The sequence below is a fragment of the Triturus cristatus genome, chromosome 1_1 (genome assembly GCF_964204655.1).
Source record: "Triturus cristatus chromosome 1_1, aTriCri1.1, whole genome shotgun sequence".
Lineage (NCBI taxonomy): Eukaryota > Metazoa > Chordata > Amphibia > Caudata > Salamandridae > Triturus > Triturus cristatus.
In genome coordinates this window covers 28,927,994-28,949,894 of record NC_140579.1, presented here as the reverse complement: position 1 = coordinate 28,949,894, position 21,901 = coordinate 28,927,994, and the positions used below count along the sequence as shown (strand labels likewise).

General features: G+C 42.4%; 1 protein-coding gene across 3 annotated transcripts in view; it reads right to left on the bottom strand.

Moving 5' to 3' along the window:
- LOC146869225 (solute carrier family 60 member 1-like) overlaps positions 1 to 21,901 on the bottom strand; it is a 227,048-nt gene that overhangs the window by 43,590 nt on the left and 161,557 nt on the right. For all 3 annotated transcript variants that reach the window (XM_085644449.1, XM_085644523.1, XM_085644364.1), the window contains one exon: positions 7,704 to 7,877. In XM_085644449.1, coding sequence (XP_085500575.1) covers positions 7,704 to 7,877 — 174 coding nt within the window. The remainder of the gene's footprint in view (positions 1 to 7,703; positions 7,878 to 21,901) is intronic.

Sequence of the window (21,901 nt, the reverse complement as noted above, 5' to 3'; positions counted from 1 at the left end):
TTACCCTTATCGACAATTCCTGGTTTCTTGACTCTACAATAATGTCCCACCATTACAATTGGTAAATTTCACTCTACCATTATGACGTGCTCTTATTAACATCTGATGAGACTCCAACATCTCCCTCATTTCACCATGACATTCAACCCCAATTTGTTTTCAGTACTTCTCCATTAACCACCATGGAGTTAAACTGATTGATGGTTTCCTCCCTCTCAAAAGTTCAAATGGCATTTTCTCTGTTACAGAATGCGGAGTTATTCTATACAAGAAGAGCACACTCTTTAATGAGCGCCTCAAAGGAAGTCCTGACTTCGATTCCAATTGTATCTCTTCCTTAATGACCCTGTTATATCTCTAAACTTGACCATTTGCTTTTGAATAGTATAGGACCACCTAGAATGCTCAATACCATACTTCTTAAAAAACAGTTTCATTTTCTCAAATGTTAATTGCACACGATTATCTGACAATAATACTTCAGGAACTCCTTCCCTTGAAAACAACGTCTCCCAAAAATTCTATCACCACATCAGTGGTAATCTCACTTTTCTTACGCTCTTCTGGCCATTTTGAAAAATAATCAATCAAAACAATAGCATAACATTCTTTAGTTGGCAACATGGGAAAAGGTTTAAAAAAATCTCAAGCTTCCGCCATGTTCCATTCGGTAACACCACTATCACTGACAGTATCCAAATGGCTTAGCACTTTCGTCACTGACTACACACACACTACAATTCCTTACCCAACAATCGACCATGCTATCCATTACTGGTGACCAAAAATTCTCTTTAATCTTCCTTTTTGTTCTAGACTTACCTCCATGACGTTCATGACTCATTTTAACAAAAGTCTCACTTACACCATTGGGGGAACAATTTTGTCACCTCTTAAACAACATCATTATCTAAGGACTATTTATCCTTCAGAGCCACTCGCATCCACCAAAATCACACAATTCGCTTCTATTTCAAAGGTTTTCCAGCAGATAGCTCGTAAACTTTCCTCCTTAATTGATGCAAAACATTCTAATTGCTCCCTCTCCCATACAAACTTCACATTTTTCTTAAGTAACTTCCTCAAATTATCCACTTTTGTAGAATAACTTTTAATGAACCTTGAATAAAATTCTGTTAGTCCAAAAACTGACATCAATTGCTCCTTGCAGGTAGGATCTGGAGCATTCAATATCGCTTCAACATGGCTAACTTTAGGACGAATCCCATCTCTTGAAATTTCATAGCCTAAATATTCCACTTAAGTCTTACTAAAATTAGATTTCTCACTCTTCACAGTTAATCCCTTGTTATGGACAATAGATAATACCTGTTTCAAAATAACATTGTAGTCAACTTTTCCTTCCCAAAAATCAAGATATCGTCTTGGAAAACTCCTGCTAATATTATTGTCATTTCCCTGTGGAACACTGTTAAGGCATTGGCAGGCCCAAATGACATTCTTTAAAATTGAAATGCCCTTTCCGGTGTAACAAATGCAATAAAATGCCTTATAACATCATCAAATTCAATCTTATGGCATGCACTAGAAAGATCGATTGCAGAAAAAACAGTAGCATGACTCACTGACGATAATTCCTGTAAACTGGGTAAGGGAGAAGTATCTCTCCAAATGGCCATATTTAAACACATAAAGTCCATGCATATCCTTAATTTACCATCTGAACTTCCAATTGATTTGATAATATTCTTTTCACACAAATCATTTAACATTTCCTTAAGTTTGCATCTATAGTTCACAGGCACAGTACATAACTTCTGTCTTACAAGGCTAATGTTTTCACAAAGAATAATTTTATGTTTTAAGCTTTACAGCATACCCAAGGATTTACTAAATACCACAGGAAATACATGTTTAAGTGTCTCATACTCAAGACAGCTGTCATTCAACATTTGCATCATGTAAACTGGTGGTTCAACATTTGGATCCAACTCACCAATATGGGGACAACCTAAAATCTACTCACACTTCTCCACAACATATAATTGCCCATAACATTTTCTATTGTCAAATTCAATTTGTACTCATGCAAAACCCACCATAGGACTGTTGTGCCCCATATAACTTCTGCGACTTAAATCTGATGTGTATAATTCTCTTCCTGTTCACAACCTTTCGAACATACTTCTATTCATAATCATGTTTTGTGCACATGAGTCTGCATTCACCAGGCAACCGTCAATCTCTAGTTTGCATGTAGGCAATCTTAGAGGCATCTTCTCCCCCGTTCAATATCATCCTGTACACTTAATACCACTCCATGTACACTTCCAACCTCCCCATCATCATTTCCCGATAAATAGTTTACATTTTCCTCACACCTTTACAAACTTTACTGGTGTGCCTTCTTCTTGCATGTGCTACAAATTTTTCCTACAGCAGAACACAATTTGGAATTGGCCAAATGTTCACCCGATCCACATCTATAGCACAATTTAGTACCAGCTTTTTGTGTTTCATTTTTACCACTTCTCCCTGCCTTTCTTCGTTGTTGTAATCGCACAGTCCAGCATTAACATTAATATTTTCCTTCCGCACACTTTGAATACATTTTTCAGACACCTCAATACTCCTTGCTACATCCAAAGCTGCTTTTAGGCTCAACTCGCCAGAAGACCACAATTTTTCCTCTATCTTCTTGGATTTCGTTTTCATTAACACCTGATCTCTCAACACCTGGTCGCATGACATGTGTTCAAAATTACACGTAACTGCTAACCCTCCTAATGCTAACAAATTAATCAATGGATTATTCGTCTTGAAAATTTGAATACGTTTATTTTCCTACCATATCGCTCATGTAATTGTTTTTGGGTAATTTGATACACATCAGCATCACCAGGATTCTCTAGTAGTGACACATTTTTTAATTCAATTCAACCAATGACTCCCAGTCTATGCTTCAACAGGGATAAACATCTCTCTGGCGTACATGTTTCCTCTTCTAAAACCTCCAGGTAAGCTTCTAATAAGTTAAGGCATAACTCCCACTGTATCGGAGGGTCCCTTAGTTTTGAGAAGAAAAATGATGGAGGTTGAATAGTAGCCATAGTTGTGTACCAAAAGTGTGCACTAACACAAATCTGCACTGAAATGTTACAGAAGGTGTGCAAAACACTGTAGATATTCACAATCCTCACTTTAATACACCCAAAATAAAAGGCATGCAAATCGCAGATGAACTAGCAATCCACACCTAAATATAACTGGTATAGTGCAAATAACTTGAATACCCTGTGCGCACAATACACTGCAGTCATGTGGAGCAAACAGATACGTCCAATTGAATGATCTCGCTTAAAGCTGACAATCCGCACCAACCTCTTACAGGTGTGCGAATCACCTGGATAAAATTTACCTCAGTACAAATAAATTCTCTCAAGATATGGTGTGCAAATCACCGTAGATCTGTTAAGTAATCTGCCCACATCTTGCAGTGGTATGTGTACCAGAACTGTACTTATAATACGGATTGCGAATCAACATAGATCCGCCATACTTGCAGCCCAAACCAAAAACGTTGCTCCCACATTGCGTGACGATGCCACCATGTGTCTCGTAGAACGTAATCCCAAGGATATCGCTCTTCAGACTCAGTGCACGCAGGAAACTTGTGAGGATAGATGCTTCAGACTTGGTGTGCGTTGGAGACTCGTGCATCAACACCACCACTGCACGCGACTTTTGTAAACGAAGTAAGGCCCTTGTAGGTAACCAGTCCACTAGAGTAGATTATATAGATAGGTTTATTCAGTTACAAGTAGGATGGTAGGTATTGCCCCACCGGGTGCAGCATCCTGCTGCTCAGCCCCACTCATTCCAACTGACCACTCATACAAACCATGCACTCATGAACATTCTGTTACATCACATTCATATAGGCTAATCAACAAGGAACTAACAGATAACAAAATACAACAGCGACTATAACATATGATGCGGATCGGTTCAGGACTATGAAACTGAAAATCCTCAAAAAAGGTACCATCCCCCACTTGCCACACAATGCACCGATCCAATAATCACAGCAGAAGTGAGAGTCACATTGGTTATGGTCACGCTGGACAGCACAACCACTGCCTCACACTGGGCGCTGCTCAACTTCGGTAATATACTTCTCGCTTCAGCCCATCTGTGGTAATAAAGTACACTACTCTCAGTAAAGTTGCAGGAGTACTTTATGAAGAGTCACGTCACTGGGAGATCTGTATTTCAGATCATAATGCCCTCGCACACCTGTTAGGGTGTCATGCTTCATCATAGGGCGCTCCTCGTCTGACCAGCGCTGCAATGTCTGACGGGCCTGGTGGCTTCTTTGGCGGAGTTCTTCAGATCTGAGGGCGCCGTATGTGGTGGGTGCATGTGGGCTACAAATGGTGATTAGTGATGTGTGCAAGGTGGCTTAAAATAGGCACCGGACCCCGGAACAATTTAATTCAAGATGGGTCCAGGAATTGCATAGACACTGTCAATTTTGGGATATTTTCATGTTGCAGTCTCTTTTCCATCGTTTGTCTCCCTTCCCCATTCTAGGTGGAGACGCCTTACTGGTTCCTTATTCGGGATCAGCTACATTTCAATCGGACATCCTCAATTTAAGGGAAGTTCACCTGGTCCCATTTTTGGGGACCTTACTGTTTTTGTTTATAAAGGTCCTGATGAAGTGCCACCCGATGTTTGGGCTTCTATGGCATGAAACATGTTGACCGCGCACACATAAAGCTACCCTGGTACCTTAGGACCTCCTGGTAGTGCCACTGTGTTTACTTAGTCCTGGACCCATCTTGAATTAAATTGTTCCGGGGTCCAGTGCCTATTTTAAGCCACCTTGCACACATCAGTAGTCAGCATTTTTAGCCCACATGCACCCACCACATGGCGCCCTCAGATCTGAAGAACTCCGCCAAAGAAGCCACCAGGCCCGTCAGACATTGCAGTGCCGGTCTGACGAGGAGCGCCCTATGATGAAGCATGACACCCTAACAGGTGTGTGAGGGCATTATGATCTGAAATACAGAACTCCTAGTGAAGTGATTCCTGGCCAGATAGCAACCTCGAGTGCATCGGCTCCATTGAGGAACGATCTCCTTTCCGTGATTTACATGAGCACTCAGAGAAGCACAGCAGTAGGACCTCTTATAATAATTAGCTCTTCTGTCCTCCTTCTGATTTAACACACTTTCTTAAGATACATGGAAAGTGGCTAGGCGCTTATGCCACCCCACCATCTCAGCTCCAGCTGCCAAATGGTGAACTATAATCACTTATTCTCTCACACAGTTATGTTATGTTATATTGATTTGTAGAGCGCACTTATCACCAGAGAGGGTATGCAGGCACTTGAACAGGTGTGTAGGTTTGTGGTCCCCAAGGTGCTTATAGGAAGAGTCTAGTCTTCATCTTTTTTGTGGAACTCAAGAAGTAAGGATGAGGCTCTGATGTGTCGAGATTGGCCTTTCCATGTCTTGGGTGCAATGTAGGAGAATGTGCGATCTCCAGTTTTGTTTGAAGGCTGCTATAGAAGAAAGGCTTGCAAACTTTATGCAAAAGGGAGCTACAGCACAACTAAACCACCATGAGTTTTGAAAACCACTAAAGACTACTGTTTTCTGTGGATTGTTGCACTGAGTGTGTACCATTGAGCAGTAGACAACATGCTAAGTGTTGCACTGAGTGTGTACCGTTAAGCAGCACACAACCTGCTAAGTGCAGGTCTTCTGTACTCATAATTCATGTGCTTCAGTGTTCCTTCTCACTGAGATTGGGTTGCGATAAGTTCTACTGGCACTTTTATGTCAATTGTTCTACTAAATTCTCAAGCTCTGTTTCAGTGGTTGTGCCTACATTAAGCACCTGCATCAGTATTGAAGTATGTTCTGCCGAGGGTAGCTATTGAACATACAACCCGTGTAATCCTACGAGTCCACAATCACCGCTTTATTAAATACTTTGCATGGATCAACATTCATTTTTAACATAGCTTTTTCCACGACATGCACATCTGAAATGTTAAATCTTGAGATTCACACCACTAGGAAAAGGCATGAAACTGATAGATCACACATTTTTGTTCATTTTTTAAGCTACAAGTTATAAAAACAGTTTATCAATTCGCTGAGACTGAGTTCAATGTTAATTAATTGCTTTTATCCCTTTAGTAAAATTATTGGGATTTATTGACTAACACATATGAAAACTGCTACTACTCAATAGCGATAGCGATTTTAACGAGTTATGAGAAAGTTACTATAGGTTGGTTAATGTTATAAACGATTTTTGCCTTGTAACTGGCTATCTGGAAAAAGATGCTTAAACAAGCATTAAAATCTTTCATTTTCCTAGATTATCTGTGTGTAAATAAGACATATGAATGTCTGCCTTGGATTTGCCTTTGTTCCTTTTATAGAATGCATTTATGATAAACACTTGCATGCTGTTATGGATTTTCCAAGAAACTGCATGCTTTGTGGTGTTGATGCAGTGGGAGCAACTAATAATGCTAAGGAGGCTTGATATAAAGATCCTTATGTTGATGTCTTGCGCAGCTGTCAGTCATTCAGAGGGTCGTGGTGAGGTGGCTCTGGGATCTTTGGTGAAAAAGGGCATGAATTGACGGGTGAACAACCTTTACAACGCAACTATTACAACGCACTACACTTACAACGAAATTTTTACAACGCAACATCCACTACAACGCATTCCATTACATCGCATGACACTACAACGCATGTTTAAAAACTACCTTTACAACGCATTCCAATACATCGCATACTATCTTTACAACGCATACCATTACAACGCAATCCAACACTTACCCTACTGTTGCACCCCCTGGAGTTAGAATAGTAATTTTTACCCCTATACTATCCAATACTTACCTTAAATGCAATTTAATATTATGCGTTGTAATGGTATGCGTTGTAAAGGTAGTATGCGATGTAATGGAATGCGTTGTAAAGGTAGTTTTTAAACATGCGTTGTAGTGTCATGCTATGTAATGGAATGCGTTGTAGTGGATGTTGCGTTGTAAAAAATGCGTTGTAAGTGCATGCGTTGTAAAAGTGTGCGTTGTAACAACATACATCCGAATTGACGTCCATTGAACCCAGAGATGCTCTCTGACACAGGAGGTGTCTGAGATCCTCTGAACAGATCTGCCAGTTACCAAGATTCTCTTTCACTAAGCTAGGTCTTTCTTTTCAAGTGTGCTTTTGGGTGCAAACATAAGACATTCATAATATTGACTAGACCCTTCACACTAATCTCCTCACATCAAACAAGAGAAACGCCTCACAAAGTGTGGAACACTTCATAACTGAAGCCTTTATAGAAAACTTTGTAAAAGAAGTAACACACTCACTCCATTGCTGACTCCCTCGCTCACCTCTCACCCAAGTGCAGGAAGCTCAAAGCAATAAATGAACAAAAATAAAATACATGATGTAAGATGCTTTGGCAGTATTCTAATTACAAGAGCTGCTCAGAGATTTCACGCGGATGTCTTAATTGAGGCCCTGCCATGTTGAAAGCCATTGCCAGAAGTGGACCGACTGTCAAGAAATGTGTTGGTGTCTGTGAGGAGACAGACTGCTTGTCCTGCCTAGCAGGGATTCTCCAAATCCCCCCCCTTGTCTGTTCACCTCTGACCACAGGATAGAAGATCTGACCTTGGCCAGCCTTACCAGGTTTATGAAGACCATGATGCCCGGGCGCAGCACGCAAGAGGCTGGGATGGAGACCAGCCGCCCCAGGGTGATGAACCCCCAGAAGAGGCTGGGTAGGTAGCCCGCCGTCTTGTGCTCGATGGACAAGGGCTCCTGCACAGCATAGCTGTAGACGAAGCCCGAGTACTCTCCCTGCAAGAAGAAGGCAGACACTCTTTATTCAGACTACAACAGGCAGCCATGAGTGGGAAGGGCAACAAGGATTATAACATCAATAATAATTAAAATGTCAACATTAAGAGTGATAAAGGCAAAACTGTGCAATTAATATTGTTTTTTTCCCTTGTAATATCCTTTTAACGTACCCTGGAGATAATATTTCTTTCAAAGTGTATTGCTTAAAGGTAAATAGGGCATCTTCAACCAGCCCTTGCTATAAGGAAACAGCATTTTGCACTCTGGAACTAGTAGGACTGTAATTATATTGTCCAAGTTAGGAAAACAAATCCAAAAATGCAAAGAGCTGCTGCAATATCCATTTCACTGCCCTACTGAGCATATTCAGAATGTCTGTAGGACACCCTTAGAATGCACACATATGTCAAAGGCAGCCAAGGCCCCCCTTGTGTCTCGCACTTTTTTTTTTTTTTTAAACAAACTCCACTTGGCCCTGGGTATCTGGAGAAGGAATTTGACAGTGGCAGATTATTTTGGTCACCGGCAAATTCCCTAATGAAATAGCCATTTCTTGGCCGTCTCATTAATATGATTGTGACGTCACCAGTGATGGCACACATATTCGATGGGCTTGGAAGGGATTACCTAGTCCCTTAAAGGTCCATCCAAGGATCGAACTGTAGGGCAGGGTTATGGGAGGGGCTATGGGCAACTATCCCTACCCTCAGCTCTCCCATGCCCTGCCCACCAACTTCAGACACTTTTTAGGTCTCGCCTGAGCCAGCGCATGTGCTGCGCTAGCGAGACATTTAGGAGTGGAGTTTTAAAAGTCCGACCACAGCTTTGTGTGGCATACAGTGTGCAGTTACGTGCACAGGCACGAGCAGAGGCGCCATCTGGCTTTCCTCTCGCTCGGCCAAGTGCGCGCGCCTTGCTTCAATGCCCCTTCACCTCCCCCACCACAGAGCGCGTCTCGCAGCTTGTTTTTTATTTACTTTTAGCGCGAGGCGCCCGCGCTTGTTACTAATGGCGAGGCACTAAAGAGCTTTGTGGATAGGTAACATCATTAGCATGCTACTCACAGGACTACATATATCATTAGAGACTTTGTCATGCACAAAGAGATACGGACGGTTGTCAAGCTGGCACAAGCTTTGTAAGCCATCTGCCATGCAATCTATTCCATACAGTTGTCCTAAACTGTCGCGAGGTGTCTCATGCGATGTATCCGGAAGGAGCTCTACAATCTGTCACGCAGGGGCGATGATGCTGCTTCTGCGGGCATTTGAACTGGTCATGGAGAGCTTACAATGTGTCCACCAACTAACAAGGTGAGGGAATCCACGTGAATTAATGGCCAAAGCTGCTGACGTTTGAACTGGGGGAACACGCTCGAGCCCCACCGCCAGCAGAGCATCCTGTGAGTATGGGCAAATCACTTAATAACTTCCTGTTTATAAACGAAATCATTTTGACCTTGTGCAATGCAATCTGATTCTCAAGTAAAGCACTTTAATTGCCTCGAGACAAGTTTGTGTGATATAAAACTGCACATTCAGTGATACCCACACCTCAGGCTATTTTCAATGACGTAGAAAGCCGGGATAGACAATCTTAATGGAAGTAACCAAGGGCTCAACAACTCAATTTTACCTTATGTTACAGTATATGTTACAACGTGAGTTCACGCTAGCTTGCTATCTAGGACTTCCTGCATTTTATATATTTTTTCAATTTCTTACATCACCAGTTTTCATCTAGAACATTCTTTAATGTTTCTCAGTTGGGCACATGGAGCAGGAAGTGTGACATGCTGCAGTTTTCTCTGCTTGCTGATGAGAGCTTTGTGGATAGGTAACATCATTAGCATGCTACTCACGGGGCTACATATATCATTAGAGACTTTGTCGTGCACACAGAGATACGGACGGTTGTCAAGCTGGCATAAGCTTTGTAAGCCATCTGCCATGCAATCTATTCCATGCAGTTGTCCTAAACTGTCGCGCGGTGTCTCATGCGATGTGTCCAGAAGGAGCTCCACAATCTGTCACGCAGGGGCGATGACGCTGCTTCTGCGGGCATCTGAACTGGTCATGGAGAGCTTACAATGTGTTCACCAACTAACAAGGTGAGGGAATCCACGTGAATTAATGGCCAAAGCTGCTGACGTTAGAACTGGGGGAACACGCTCGAGCCCCGCCGCCAGCAGAGCATCCTGTGATTCTGGGCACATCACTTAATAACTTCCTGTTTATAAACGAAATCATTTTGACCTTGTGCAATGCAATCTGATTCGCACGTAAAGCACTTTAATTGCCTCAAGACAAGTTTGCGTGATATAAAACTGCACATTCAGTGATACCCACACCTCAGGCTATTTTCAATGACGTAGAAAGCCGGGCTAGACAATCTTAACGGAAGTAACCAAGGGCTCAACAACTCAATACTACCTTATGTTACAGTATGTGTTACAACGTGAGTTCACGCTTGCTTGCTATCTAGGACTTCCTGCATTTTATATATTTTTTCAATTTCTTACATTACCAGTTTTCATCTAGAACATTATTTAATGTTTCTCAGTTGGGCACATGGAGCAGGAAGTGTTACATGCTGCAGTTTCCTCTGTTTGCTGATGACGGTGTCATTTCCTGTCATTCATTGGTGTGCTCTTCCCGCCACACCTAGGGAGTTCGAAATGAACCTTGGCCCAATTTACTGCGGAGTGAAGCACTTCCAACTCTTTTATGTTTGTCTAATATCCCCAACTGCACTTCGCACATATGTTCTCAGTCACCTTTCTTTGTTCAAAAGTTACAGTTATTTTTGTCATGATTATTAGTGGGTGATCCAGGCCTTTCTGGAACAAAAGTGATATTGCAAGCAAACCTTTCCTGTGTAAGACCAGTTGACACAATCAAGGTTATCCTAAAGTAGTCTGAGGGCAACCCGCGGCAAGATTAACAAGCATTGAAAATGCAATAGGTCTCGCCATTGATTAAGTTAAAGCCATTTGCTTTGCTAATGGTATTGTATAGCAAAGCAAATGGCTTTAACTTAATGAAAGGCGAGGTCTATTGCATTTTTAATGCTTGTTTCTGTTTGTGAGAGGGAGGGTGTTGGGAGAGAAGGCAAGAGAAGAAGCTCCGCCTCTTTTATCCTCTCACCTACCCCACCACCTTATCAACACAAGAAAAAAATGAGGAGGTGGAGATTGAAAGGGGAGGGATTGAGATTGTTCCTAGTCTTGCCTCTTCCAATCCCCTCTTCCTGATTCAGTTTCAGACAACTCTTTTGTCTCCCAATGCTTCTCTGTTTGAGAGAAATATTGGGAAAGTAAGAGGTTGTGAGCCTGTGCACGAGCAAAGATAGAAATACTAATTAAAGTTGTTTTAGCCTCAGAAAAATATGTAAACGGCGTATGACTCCTTGCTGGGGTGCAGACACACACAAACGTCTGTGCCCCAGCAAGGAACTCAAACGTTGTTTGGATTTTGTTGTTATCCTCGGAAAAATGCAAATAGTGTGCCTGCCATCTTGTTGAGACAGAGAACCATACTTCTGGGATAGAGGACTTCCTGCCCCTAGGGGAACCTTCTAATCCCAGATATTTGTAAATGCTAGACACCTACAGGAGTCCTGGTTGGTATAGCTTGGGAGGATGTCACCATTTTTACTTATCAGAATATCCCACAAACATTGGCTAAACAACAGAATTTCCTCACATTTCTGTGATGGAAGCTTCTGGAATGTGCGACGAAACGCAAAACGCCCATCACTTAGTGTTCCAAAATGTTTAACAATAAAAGCAATACCGAACGTTTGGGAGGGCTAATTGTAACTAAAAGGAACAGGCCAAATATGAGATTGTGTGAATTCAATACAGTGTCAACGTGGTCTTCTAATGGTCACAATTGTTGCTTATTCCTGTCCTGTGCAGTATGCCCACTGACATAAGAGTGGTACCATTTTTTATCAAGAGTAAATGTGGAGCATTGGAGGTTAGGAAATGTTGCCATTTGCCCGGAACATTCTGTTACAGAAAAGGGAAGAAACTGAGATTTTTACCCATACTTTGACATTTGCAGTTGATCCCAGGTAATAAAATGTGTCGGGATTCATGCAAGCCACCTCACCATGGATTCCCCTGCGCCTCTAGGTGTCAGCAATGCCTGTGGTTAAATACTACAGACATCCTCAGTGGAATGGACCCCTATCAAAGATATTGCCTCATGTCTAGTGTATGGATCCCTGCCCAAAACTATGGGAAATGCGCCCATGCCTGCCCGATAACCCACCACTTAGAAGAACTAGCAGAATATTTGGTCATTCACTACAGAATCCCCAACCTGCGATGAAGCTGTACTTTGTAACTTGTATCCTCCTGTATAGCTTTATAACGCCAGGGATCATATGAAAGTGCATATGATAAAAAGGAGACATCTCAGTGAGCTAGCAGTAGAGACTACTTTCACAGTAGGTTACAGAGCCCCGGCTTCTCATCATTGGTATGCTCCTCAATATGGAAATGACGAGCTAGGGAAGAGAATACATGGCAGAGCTTTCCAATTATGAAGGAAGAGTGGCCTGATGTGAGTGGATATATATAATCCACATGTTTATATTCCTAGCTCAAGATTAAACCCAGTGGTTTGTTTTCCTTCTACTAATCTGGGGGATTATGTGCCCATGAGGTGTCCTCAGTTTTCTCTTGCTAGTGTTGCCATTCTCTTACTTAAAAATGTATCTATGGTTGTGTGAGCTGGTAGGCTACTTTCCATACCACCTAGACATGTTTAAAATCTGCTTTAGAGACAGACTTGGATGAAGCCTTTCTGACAATGTGCTCCTATGAAGAAGCTTAAAGGAAGCTACCATGTTTTGGGAAATCTCTTTGAAAATCTGACAGATGTGTTACTCAGCACACACATTGTCCGATCCAGCCAATGAGTGTGGTCTGGCACTCAATGGTAAAAGCCTTATGATGTGAAAGTATTACAAATCTACAATTGCAGAATGTTTCCATACAATCCAGAGTAGATACTTGCAACCAAAAGACAGGTACCCCTAACTATTATTTTGCCTACAGTTGCTTTACAAAAGTGCAAAACATACTACATCCAATTTGTTTAGTTATTTCCTGAGTTGTGGATCACATCTTGGCAGACACGTGTGCCTGCAGGAGGAAGACTGGAGGGAATTACCATGCTTTGGAAAATAAATTGCTAGATGTTTGACAATGGTTATGTGCAGAAGTGAGGGCCAGCCAGTGAAAGCAAGGAATGTCTGGCTTGCACTAACAGATTGCTTAGGGTACACAGAATGAGAAAAATATATAGTTTTTATACTTTCCTAATAATCCTGGATGTCATTTCTGTCATCAAACAACAGTGCACCATATACAGTTTTTCTGCCACAGTTTTGTGATCTGCCCTAATATTATATAATGCATTCTGCAGACTGCATTCCTAAGGAAAACTCACACATATATTGTATTGCTGGACTCCCGGCACTCACTGCAACATTTCCTTCATTAGTGTTCTGTGATTTCTGTTTGTCCATTTGAGAAATGCAACAAAACATTGAGTTTGATGAAAAACAAAAATATATTTTTCATTATATCTTTAGGGTACAATGGGTTATCGATGAAGGGTTTGCACCAATATATGGCTCTGAATGGACCAGAAACAAACACTTAGGTTCTGTGAGCGTACAAAGAAACAAAATAGGCACATGTGCTTGAATAACCTTATGCTGATTTTTTGGTCACGCCTAGGCAGCGCTTGTGCTGTCTCTTTGAGACATGCTGTATTCAGGATATGGGCATACAGCTCTGTCCACTTTCCCCCCATCTTTTTAATTGGCTCCTGTCCCTGTCCTTTTTAAATGGTGGCTTTTCATTGGTCAATAGGTGTGTAGTCCCTCCTTGGTATTGCCTTGCCTCTTCTTGTAACCTCCCATGAGAACACTCACTGTTACATGTGCTGTTACTCCCTAGGTTTTCATTACAGCCTCAAGGTGCTATTTTCTTAAAAGGCTTCAGGCAGGACACACAATTGGTCCTAAGCTAGGCTGGCAGTGGTTACTTCACTCACTAGACCATCTCACATTTACATGAGACCGTTTTTAAATTTCCCTTCATCAGCTCCACTCAAAGTACAATCTAATCTGAAATTAACGTAATAATTATTTTGTCGCATTTCAAAGCTTCTAATTGTATATATGGATATAACTATTTGAACGTACTCGTAATACTGTCTTGCATGCAATGCATTATGTGTAGGGTGGATTTACCATATCTTCTGCAGGTTGCAGTACCATATGTGACCAAAAGAGGTCCCATGGACCCTTTTACTTCGGTTGTTACACGTATGCTTTAATTAGAGCCTGGGAGCACTATTTTCTTAATAGGCTTTCTTCTGCCTGCTGTTGCAGGCAAGATACGCTTGCTCTCTCAGAACGCTTTTTTAAAATTTAAGCAGCAAGGCCAATTCAGATGGGATAATGGCAGACATGCTTTATTTTACCTGAACTTGGACGTGCTTGTCTTGTTATGGTGGATGGTCAGCTGTCCATTGATGTTCCCATGGCCTTACAACTTTAGACATATAATTACTTATATTTCAAGCAGCTGTTTACTGTTTCGCTTAGGTAGTTTATGATGCTCACTAGGGACCTCTAGGAGCAGCTTGCAGTATTGCACCTAGACATGCAGTGCTGGTGCCTTGCTCACTAGGGACCTCTAGGAGCAGTTTGCGGTACTGCACCTAGACATGCAGTGCTGGTGCCTTGCTCACTAGGGACCACTAGGAGCAGCTTGCGGTACTGCACCGAGACATGCAGTGCTGGTGCCTTGCTCACTAGGGACTTCTAGGAGCAGCTTGCGGTACTGCACCTAGACATGCCGTGCTGGTTCTTTGCTCACTAGGGCCCTCTAGAATCAGTTTGCGGTACTGCACCTTGAAATGCAGTGCTGGTGCCTTGCTCACTAGGGACTTCTAGGAGCAGCTTGCGGTACTGCACTGAGACATACAATGCTGATTCCTGGCTCACTATGCAAGCATTTGCAATGTACAAGGTCTTGCATTAAGGAAAGTATGAGCTATTGACGTTGCATTAATTATTGCAACGCCAATACCTCAAACCATCAGTAATGCGAGACCTATTGCAATGCAAATGCTTGTTTCATTACAGTTCTGGCACAGTGGTGTACCAGCAACTCGATGAAAGGTTAAAAACCGAGGCTAGTTAAAGTTTTCACACACAATAAAACTCTTCTCTTGCATTTCATTTCCTCTCAATGGGAATTTAATAGCTCAGCTACATTGAATAAAAAAAGCTAACACGATATGCACTATGAGAGAAATAGGCATAGAGTCACAGCAGACTACACACCTGCTGGAGCGGGTAGTACAAAACTTTGTATACCCCCCCATTTCTGCATATTTATATTAATCCGAATAATCTATTAATTGTAATATTATTAATCTGTTTGAAGTGATAACTCACCAATTATATTAACGAAAGAATTACACGTGGGATTTGCATTTGCATGGCTAAACTAACTGTATACTAATATATGTACGCATATTAATGGTAGAAAATTAGAATATTGCATGATGTATGTTGCTTTTGTGACGTAAATGTAAGTTGCTCCAGATGACATCACTGGGTGAATATAAACGCTTTGAATGTTGCTCTCATGCTAGATAATTACTTACACATAGGGGAATTAGTGAGGGTTTAACATTTTATTAGTCATTTCAATGTTTTAATTATGTTTTGTGTTTGTTTTGCCTAAATTGACCATTTGGGCCTAAGAAAAGATGGCTGACTGAGACACACGACGTGACTACTACAGTTTCACGAGGTTTCGGGTGAAGAGCGCCTGCGCCACCGCCAGCAACAGTGGCCTCGTCCTGATCCCAGGCAAGATGTACCCATCAAGGTCACACTGGGAGAATCGCCAAATTCACGAAACAAAGGACTGTCTTTAAAACCGGAACCAGCATGTGTGATGACTTAACCTAACGGACTTTGTGAGAACTTTACCAAATGACCCCAAACCAGCCAATCAGGACTGGCTAAAACTGATTTTTGTTACATTTTGACGTTAGTTTCATTATAAAAGTGGGTAGACAAAGCGAAAAAAAAATCTCCTTCTTTTTGAGCGAACCTTCCTTTTTCCTGACGTTATGCTGACGGAGAGGACGGTGACACTGCTGGACAGCTGTTATCCTGAATCTTTGAAAGACTGAATTGCTGCCTGACTTTGATGATTTAAAGACTTTACCACGACTTGATTGACTTAGAGGACGTCTAATAGCCAGATTAGGTAAATATGGTGTTCGGTGATTTGGTTTATGACTTATTGAAATTGATTAGATAAACGAAATTATTATTCTAACGAACAAAGGTGATTTATTTAGAGAAATTAGAATAAGATTAAATGTAGATTAAAGAATTGTGTCACCAAATATCCAAAATCAACTAACTGATTCATTGATTAAATGGAGGGAATATCTCGAGGTTCTGAGTTCAATAAATGAACTTAATGTAGGTTCAGGTAAATTGGGTTCCTTAGTTGAAAAGGTATTCCTTTCATGTCAGCGTTTAGACAATTATATCTCTCCCATGAGAACGGATCAATGAAGTGTGAGTGTTGGTGTTATGAGCCCCACCAATGAATGTATTGAGTGAATGTGCTAGGGTGATATTTGATCTGTGACGAAGGGAGGATTTAAAATTCCACGCTGCATCAGTTTTTCTGGTAGCAGTCTGATGGTTGTTATTGTTTTGGTTTGGTGATTATAGCTTGTAAATTGCTTACTGATTATTGGTTATTGATTGATATTGGTTTATGTATTAACACACTATGTTGAGTCGCGTCGAGTTCTATGTTGTTTGCACAGCTTCTGGGATGTAGGAAGTCGGAAGTTTGTAACGGTTCCGTAGTAGAGCAGAGGTAAGCACTGCTCTCGGGAAAGACGGAATTGTTGTTGCCCTGAAGGTACACAGGGAAAAACGTGTAACGATTGAAGTTGCACGACGCATTGTCTGGGTTCGATCTGGTGACATCGTCGCGTGTTGCCTTTAGAAATAACTCCTGTATGAAAGAAGTGTATGGTAGCGAAGGTCACCTGTGAAGTTTTGGTCTTAGGTACCAGGAGTCCAAATGGTACTCCGATAACGCTTATCACTAGAAAGGTAATAGGTGCTCTCTAAGCTTGTTAGAAGGATAAAGTAGAGGGAAGTGCTACTTTATCAACGTATGTCATAATTCTGTAGTAGGACAGACTGTTCGCTGTTCTCGGGAAAGACAGGATTCTGTATGAATGTACTACATTTTCTCGTGTGAAAGTGCGTGAATGTGAAGGCATTCGGGTTAATTGTGAAACTCTAGTTTTATTTCTCAGGAGCATTGGGTCTCCAACCAAGTGGCTTAAATCTGGAGAAACGGTTAGCTAATGCTTGTTAGAAGGGTAAGGTAGAGGGATGTGCTACTTTATCAACGGAAGGAACGATTCCGTAGTAGGGCAGAGGTAAGCGCTGCTCTCGGGAAAGACGGAATTCTCGTGAGAAAGGTCTATTGCTATTCCTTGGTTAGCAAAGCGGACAATGGTGGTGTTACTGTGTTGTTACTAACAGAATTGTAAATTTGAAACAAAACTTAATGAGTGAATTTTGTAAAGGAGGGGTAGACAGGAGCAGGAGCTGCAGCAGCAACGGCGGACGTCAAAACGACCGCGCTGGGATTGGCCAGTCAGTCGGAAACGTAGAATGCTCCTGATTGGTGCATTAGTGTACGCCGCGCTAGGAGTGGAGAATCACAGGGTGACGTAGACGCTCCGGATTGGTGCGTTAGTGTGAGTAGCGCTGGGATTGGAGAATTACAGAGTGATGTAGACGCTCCGGATTGGTGCATTAGTGTGAGTCGCGCTACAATTGGACAGAAAAGCGGTACGGTCGAGAGAAGAAACTAGTGAGACACGAAAAGACAGGAAATATGTATTACGATCCGCCAGAAAAGGAGAAGAAGTCCTGGTTTGGTAGAATTAAAAGGTGGTTTAAGAAGGACAAACCGATTGTAACTAGGGAAGGACAATTACTTCCTCCACCGAAAATCCCCGCATCCTTTATGGTTGTGAAATATGGATATCACACCTGTATTTGGTTAGACAATTGGGTCAAGTATACTGAAAATGACGGAGTTTTGGCTTCTCCAGAACATGGTTCATTTAATTTGGCAGTTTTGAGAAATTTAAGAGAGAAAATTATGAATTTAGAACCAAGACCTAGACCGACACAATTTGAAGCATTGACAGAATGGGAAGATGAGATGCATGACCGAGAAAGACAGAGAAGTGGCGGAAGGTATAGATACATGTTTGGTAGGTCATACGGACATGAGAATCATGATGATAGAATGAGAAGGTGGAGGAATGCGAGTATGACTGAGGGTTTGTATCCCGTAAGAACTGCAGGAGAAAATGAAGGAAGAAAATGCACAGAAAAGAGACATAATGTGGAAACGAGGGGGTATGGAGTGAATGAATCAGAGGACGATGTTCTTGATGACATGTTCTATAAAAATCCACCCCCATATCGGACAGAACCAGAAATATTAACACCAAGTGCCCTAATGAAAGAAACTTTACGAATCATAAAATCGGAACCAGAGTTCCAGGATTTGGGAAAAAACAATTCCATTAGAGAGGTAGAAAGGAAGTCCGGAAGTAGAATAAATGGTGAAAATTCTGCGGAACTAGCAAAGACAACCTTGGAATTAACAGAGAAAATAAGAGAATTAACCAAAAATCTGGAAGCTGTAACAGTTCCAGTAACGATAGGTCCAGTAATGCCTATTTTTGATAAACAAAAAGATGGCGAACATTGTTTAACGGTCCCTTATAAAAGCAATATACAGGTTGAACAAACAAAATTGAGTCAAAATGACAATCCATGGAGACAGACAATAAGTATGATTGAACCGAATGTTTCAAATAATCTGTTTGTAGGTCAGAATTGTGCAGAAAGACGTATAACAACAGTGGAGTCAATATTAGAAACACAAAAGGATTTTGGACAAGGTAATGTAGAGAAGTCAGTAGGACCATCTACAGAGGAATTAAGTGAATGGTTGAGAAGCTTGCAAAAGAAAGACAAAGAATCTCAGTTAATAGATGTGGCCAAACTACGAATGGTACTGGAAGAGTTAATTGTAGGAACTATCCCTACGGAGAAGTTAAAAACCTACCAGGATGAGGAGTTGTTAATCCTGTGTAAAAGTCTAGAACTCCTGAGGCCTGAGCCGGGAGCATTACCGAGTGAGCGTTTCTATGCTTGTTTGCACAAATCGCATTTTGCGCAATATATATTTTAACAGATAAATTGCTGCTACTTGCTTTTATCCTGCTATTGCTGCTACTTGCTTTTATTCTGCTATTGCTGCTACTTGCTTTTATCGTGTTTGTAGCTTCAGCTGAATTGGGGGCACGTCTGGGATAGAGGTGGAGCTTGCAATTTTGGCCGCCATTTTGGATGTACGCAGGTCAGCGGGCTAGGCTCCCTGACTGCGTATAAATAGACGACCTGGCGCGAGCGCGCAGCGTCTAGAACTCCTGAGGCCTGAGCCGGGAGCATTACAGAGTGAGCGTTTCTATGCTTGTTTGCACAAATCGCATTTTGCACAATATATATTTTAACAGATAAATTGCTGCTACTTGCTTTTATCCTGCTATTGCTGCTACTTGCTTTTATTCTGCTATTGCTGCTACTTGCTTTTATCGTATTTGTAGCTTCAGCTGAATTGGGGGCACGTCTGGGATAGAGGCGGAGCTTGCAATTTTGGCTGCCATTTTGGATGTACGCAGGTCAGCGGGCTAGGCTCCCTGACTGCGTATTAATAGACGACCTGGCGCGAGCCCGTCTGCGCCCGTCCGCGCCAGTTCTGCGCCTTGCGCCAGGGACTCTTCTGATTTCGATCCGGTTACCGAGCCAATCCTCAGATACGACACTCTCACCCTGCTGAACCTTAGAAAGGGGACTACCTTAAATTGCCCTTGCTTGGCACCGAAGGATCTGCCCTTAATCCCCCCCGATTACTGTTCAGGCTGTGCCTCCAGTATTCCGAGGATTCTTAACATTCCCATTTCCATTAAGGAAGGGAAGAGGGGAGAGACTGAGACCAAGAAGGATCGCTCTTTAGCTTGCATTTTGTTAAATGCAAGGTCCCTAGTTAAGCATAGTCTGGAGCGTGCTAGACTTATGGAGGAATTGGAGGTTAAGGTAGCCTTCATAACGGAAACATGGACCGATCCATCTGCAGGGCCAGACATGGTGAAGGCCACCCCCCCGGACTTCCTTTCCTATACTATGGATAGGCCACTAAGGAAAGGCAGAGGTCTGGCGGTGATATATCACCATTCCATCAAAGCATCCTTTCAACCCATCCCTATGGATACTTGCGAAGCCCTATTTTTTTATCTCATGTTAACCCATCATCAATCTTTTAAGGGCTGTCTTGTTTACAGGCCACCTGGGATCCGGAACTCCTTCCTGGCCTCCGTTGGAACATTATTGAAGGAGGGGCTGTTGTCCAGGGCCTTCACAGTTCTGGGAGATTTCAATTTCCACCTAGAATTAAGGGAAGATGGGGACACCATGGCTTTGCATGACCTAATGCTGTCAGCTGATCTCAGGCAGCGGGTTGAAGGACCTACGCATAGGGGAGGGCATACCCTTGATGGGATTTTCTCCAACCAAAGTAATCTTCATTTCAAGGGCCTTCTCCCTCTGGCTTGGTCTGACCATGCTGCAGTTCAGTTTGAGATACGACTAGGCAATCCTGGTAAGGAAACCATTGGTAGAAAGAACAACATAAAAATACGAGCCTGGAATAAGGTGGAGGAAGTTTCTCTTAATAAGATGCTATCCTCCTCAGCAGTCTGTATGTCAGAGGAAGTGGAGAGCGCGTGTCAAAATTATACGGGCTGGCTGCAGCAGGCTTGCGACAGACTAGCTCCGATTAAAGTACTACGGCCAAAGAGAGCACAGCCCTCCGCCCCATGGTACTCGCAGGAGCTTAGGATCCAAAAGTTCAACTGTAAGCAGCTCGAACGCGCGTGGAGGAACCATTACAAAGAAGCCGAGAGAAAAGCATATAAAATTAGCTTACAGACCTATAAACAATTAATTGCGTCAGCCAAACAGAGATACTTTGCTGCTCAGATTTTAGAGTCTAAAAACGCAGCAAAAGAACTGTTCAAGACGGTGGTGATGTTGGCATCGCCAAAGCCAAGGCCGGTTTAACCGAGCCAACAACTATGTGAAGACCTGGCCGAATTTTTTCTGCCCAAGGTGGAAGCTATTTTCGGGGTTTTTAGTGAGGGAAGTACTGGCTCTATGGACGTGAGCAGGGAAGGCCCAAGGTCAGAGCATGTCTCTGGCCCAACCTTTGCCAAATTCCGGACAATCTCTACACTGGATACACAAAAAGCCTTGATGGAAATTAACTCTGGCTCTCCATTTGATCCCTGCCCCAGCAGGGTGGCCAAATTGGCTTCGGGTCCGATTGCAAAGAGGCTTACAAGTATATTCAATCTTATGTTTGAAACCGGTCTTTTTCCAAAGCAGTGGAAACTAGCATCGATTCTACCATTACTACAAAAACCCAACCCTCCAACCAATGATCCTAATAGCTTTCGCCCGATTGCCAGACTTCCCCTACCAGCCAAGCTGGTCGAAAAATGCTTGAACAGACAACTTAGTCTCTTCTTGGTAGATACGCAGGCGCTTGACCCTACTCAATATGGCTTTAGGCCAGGTCATAGTACGGAGTCCGCCTTGGTTAAAGCCACGGAAGAGATTAGGGAGGCAGTGGATCGGGGAGGTAAGGCGGCACTGATCCTGCTCGATCTGTCCTCAGCGTTTGATACGGTCCACCACGCAATACTCCTTAATCGCCTAAAAACGTGTGGTATCGGTGGTAAAGCTTGGGACCTTATCAGATCTTTTCTTACAGATAGAAAACAAGTGGTAAC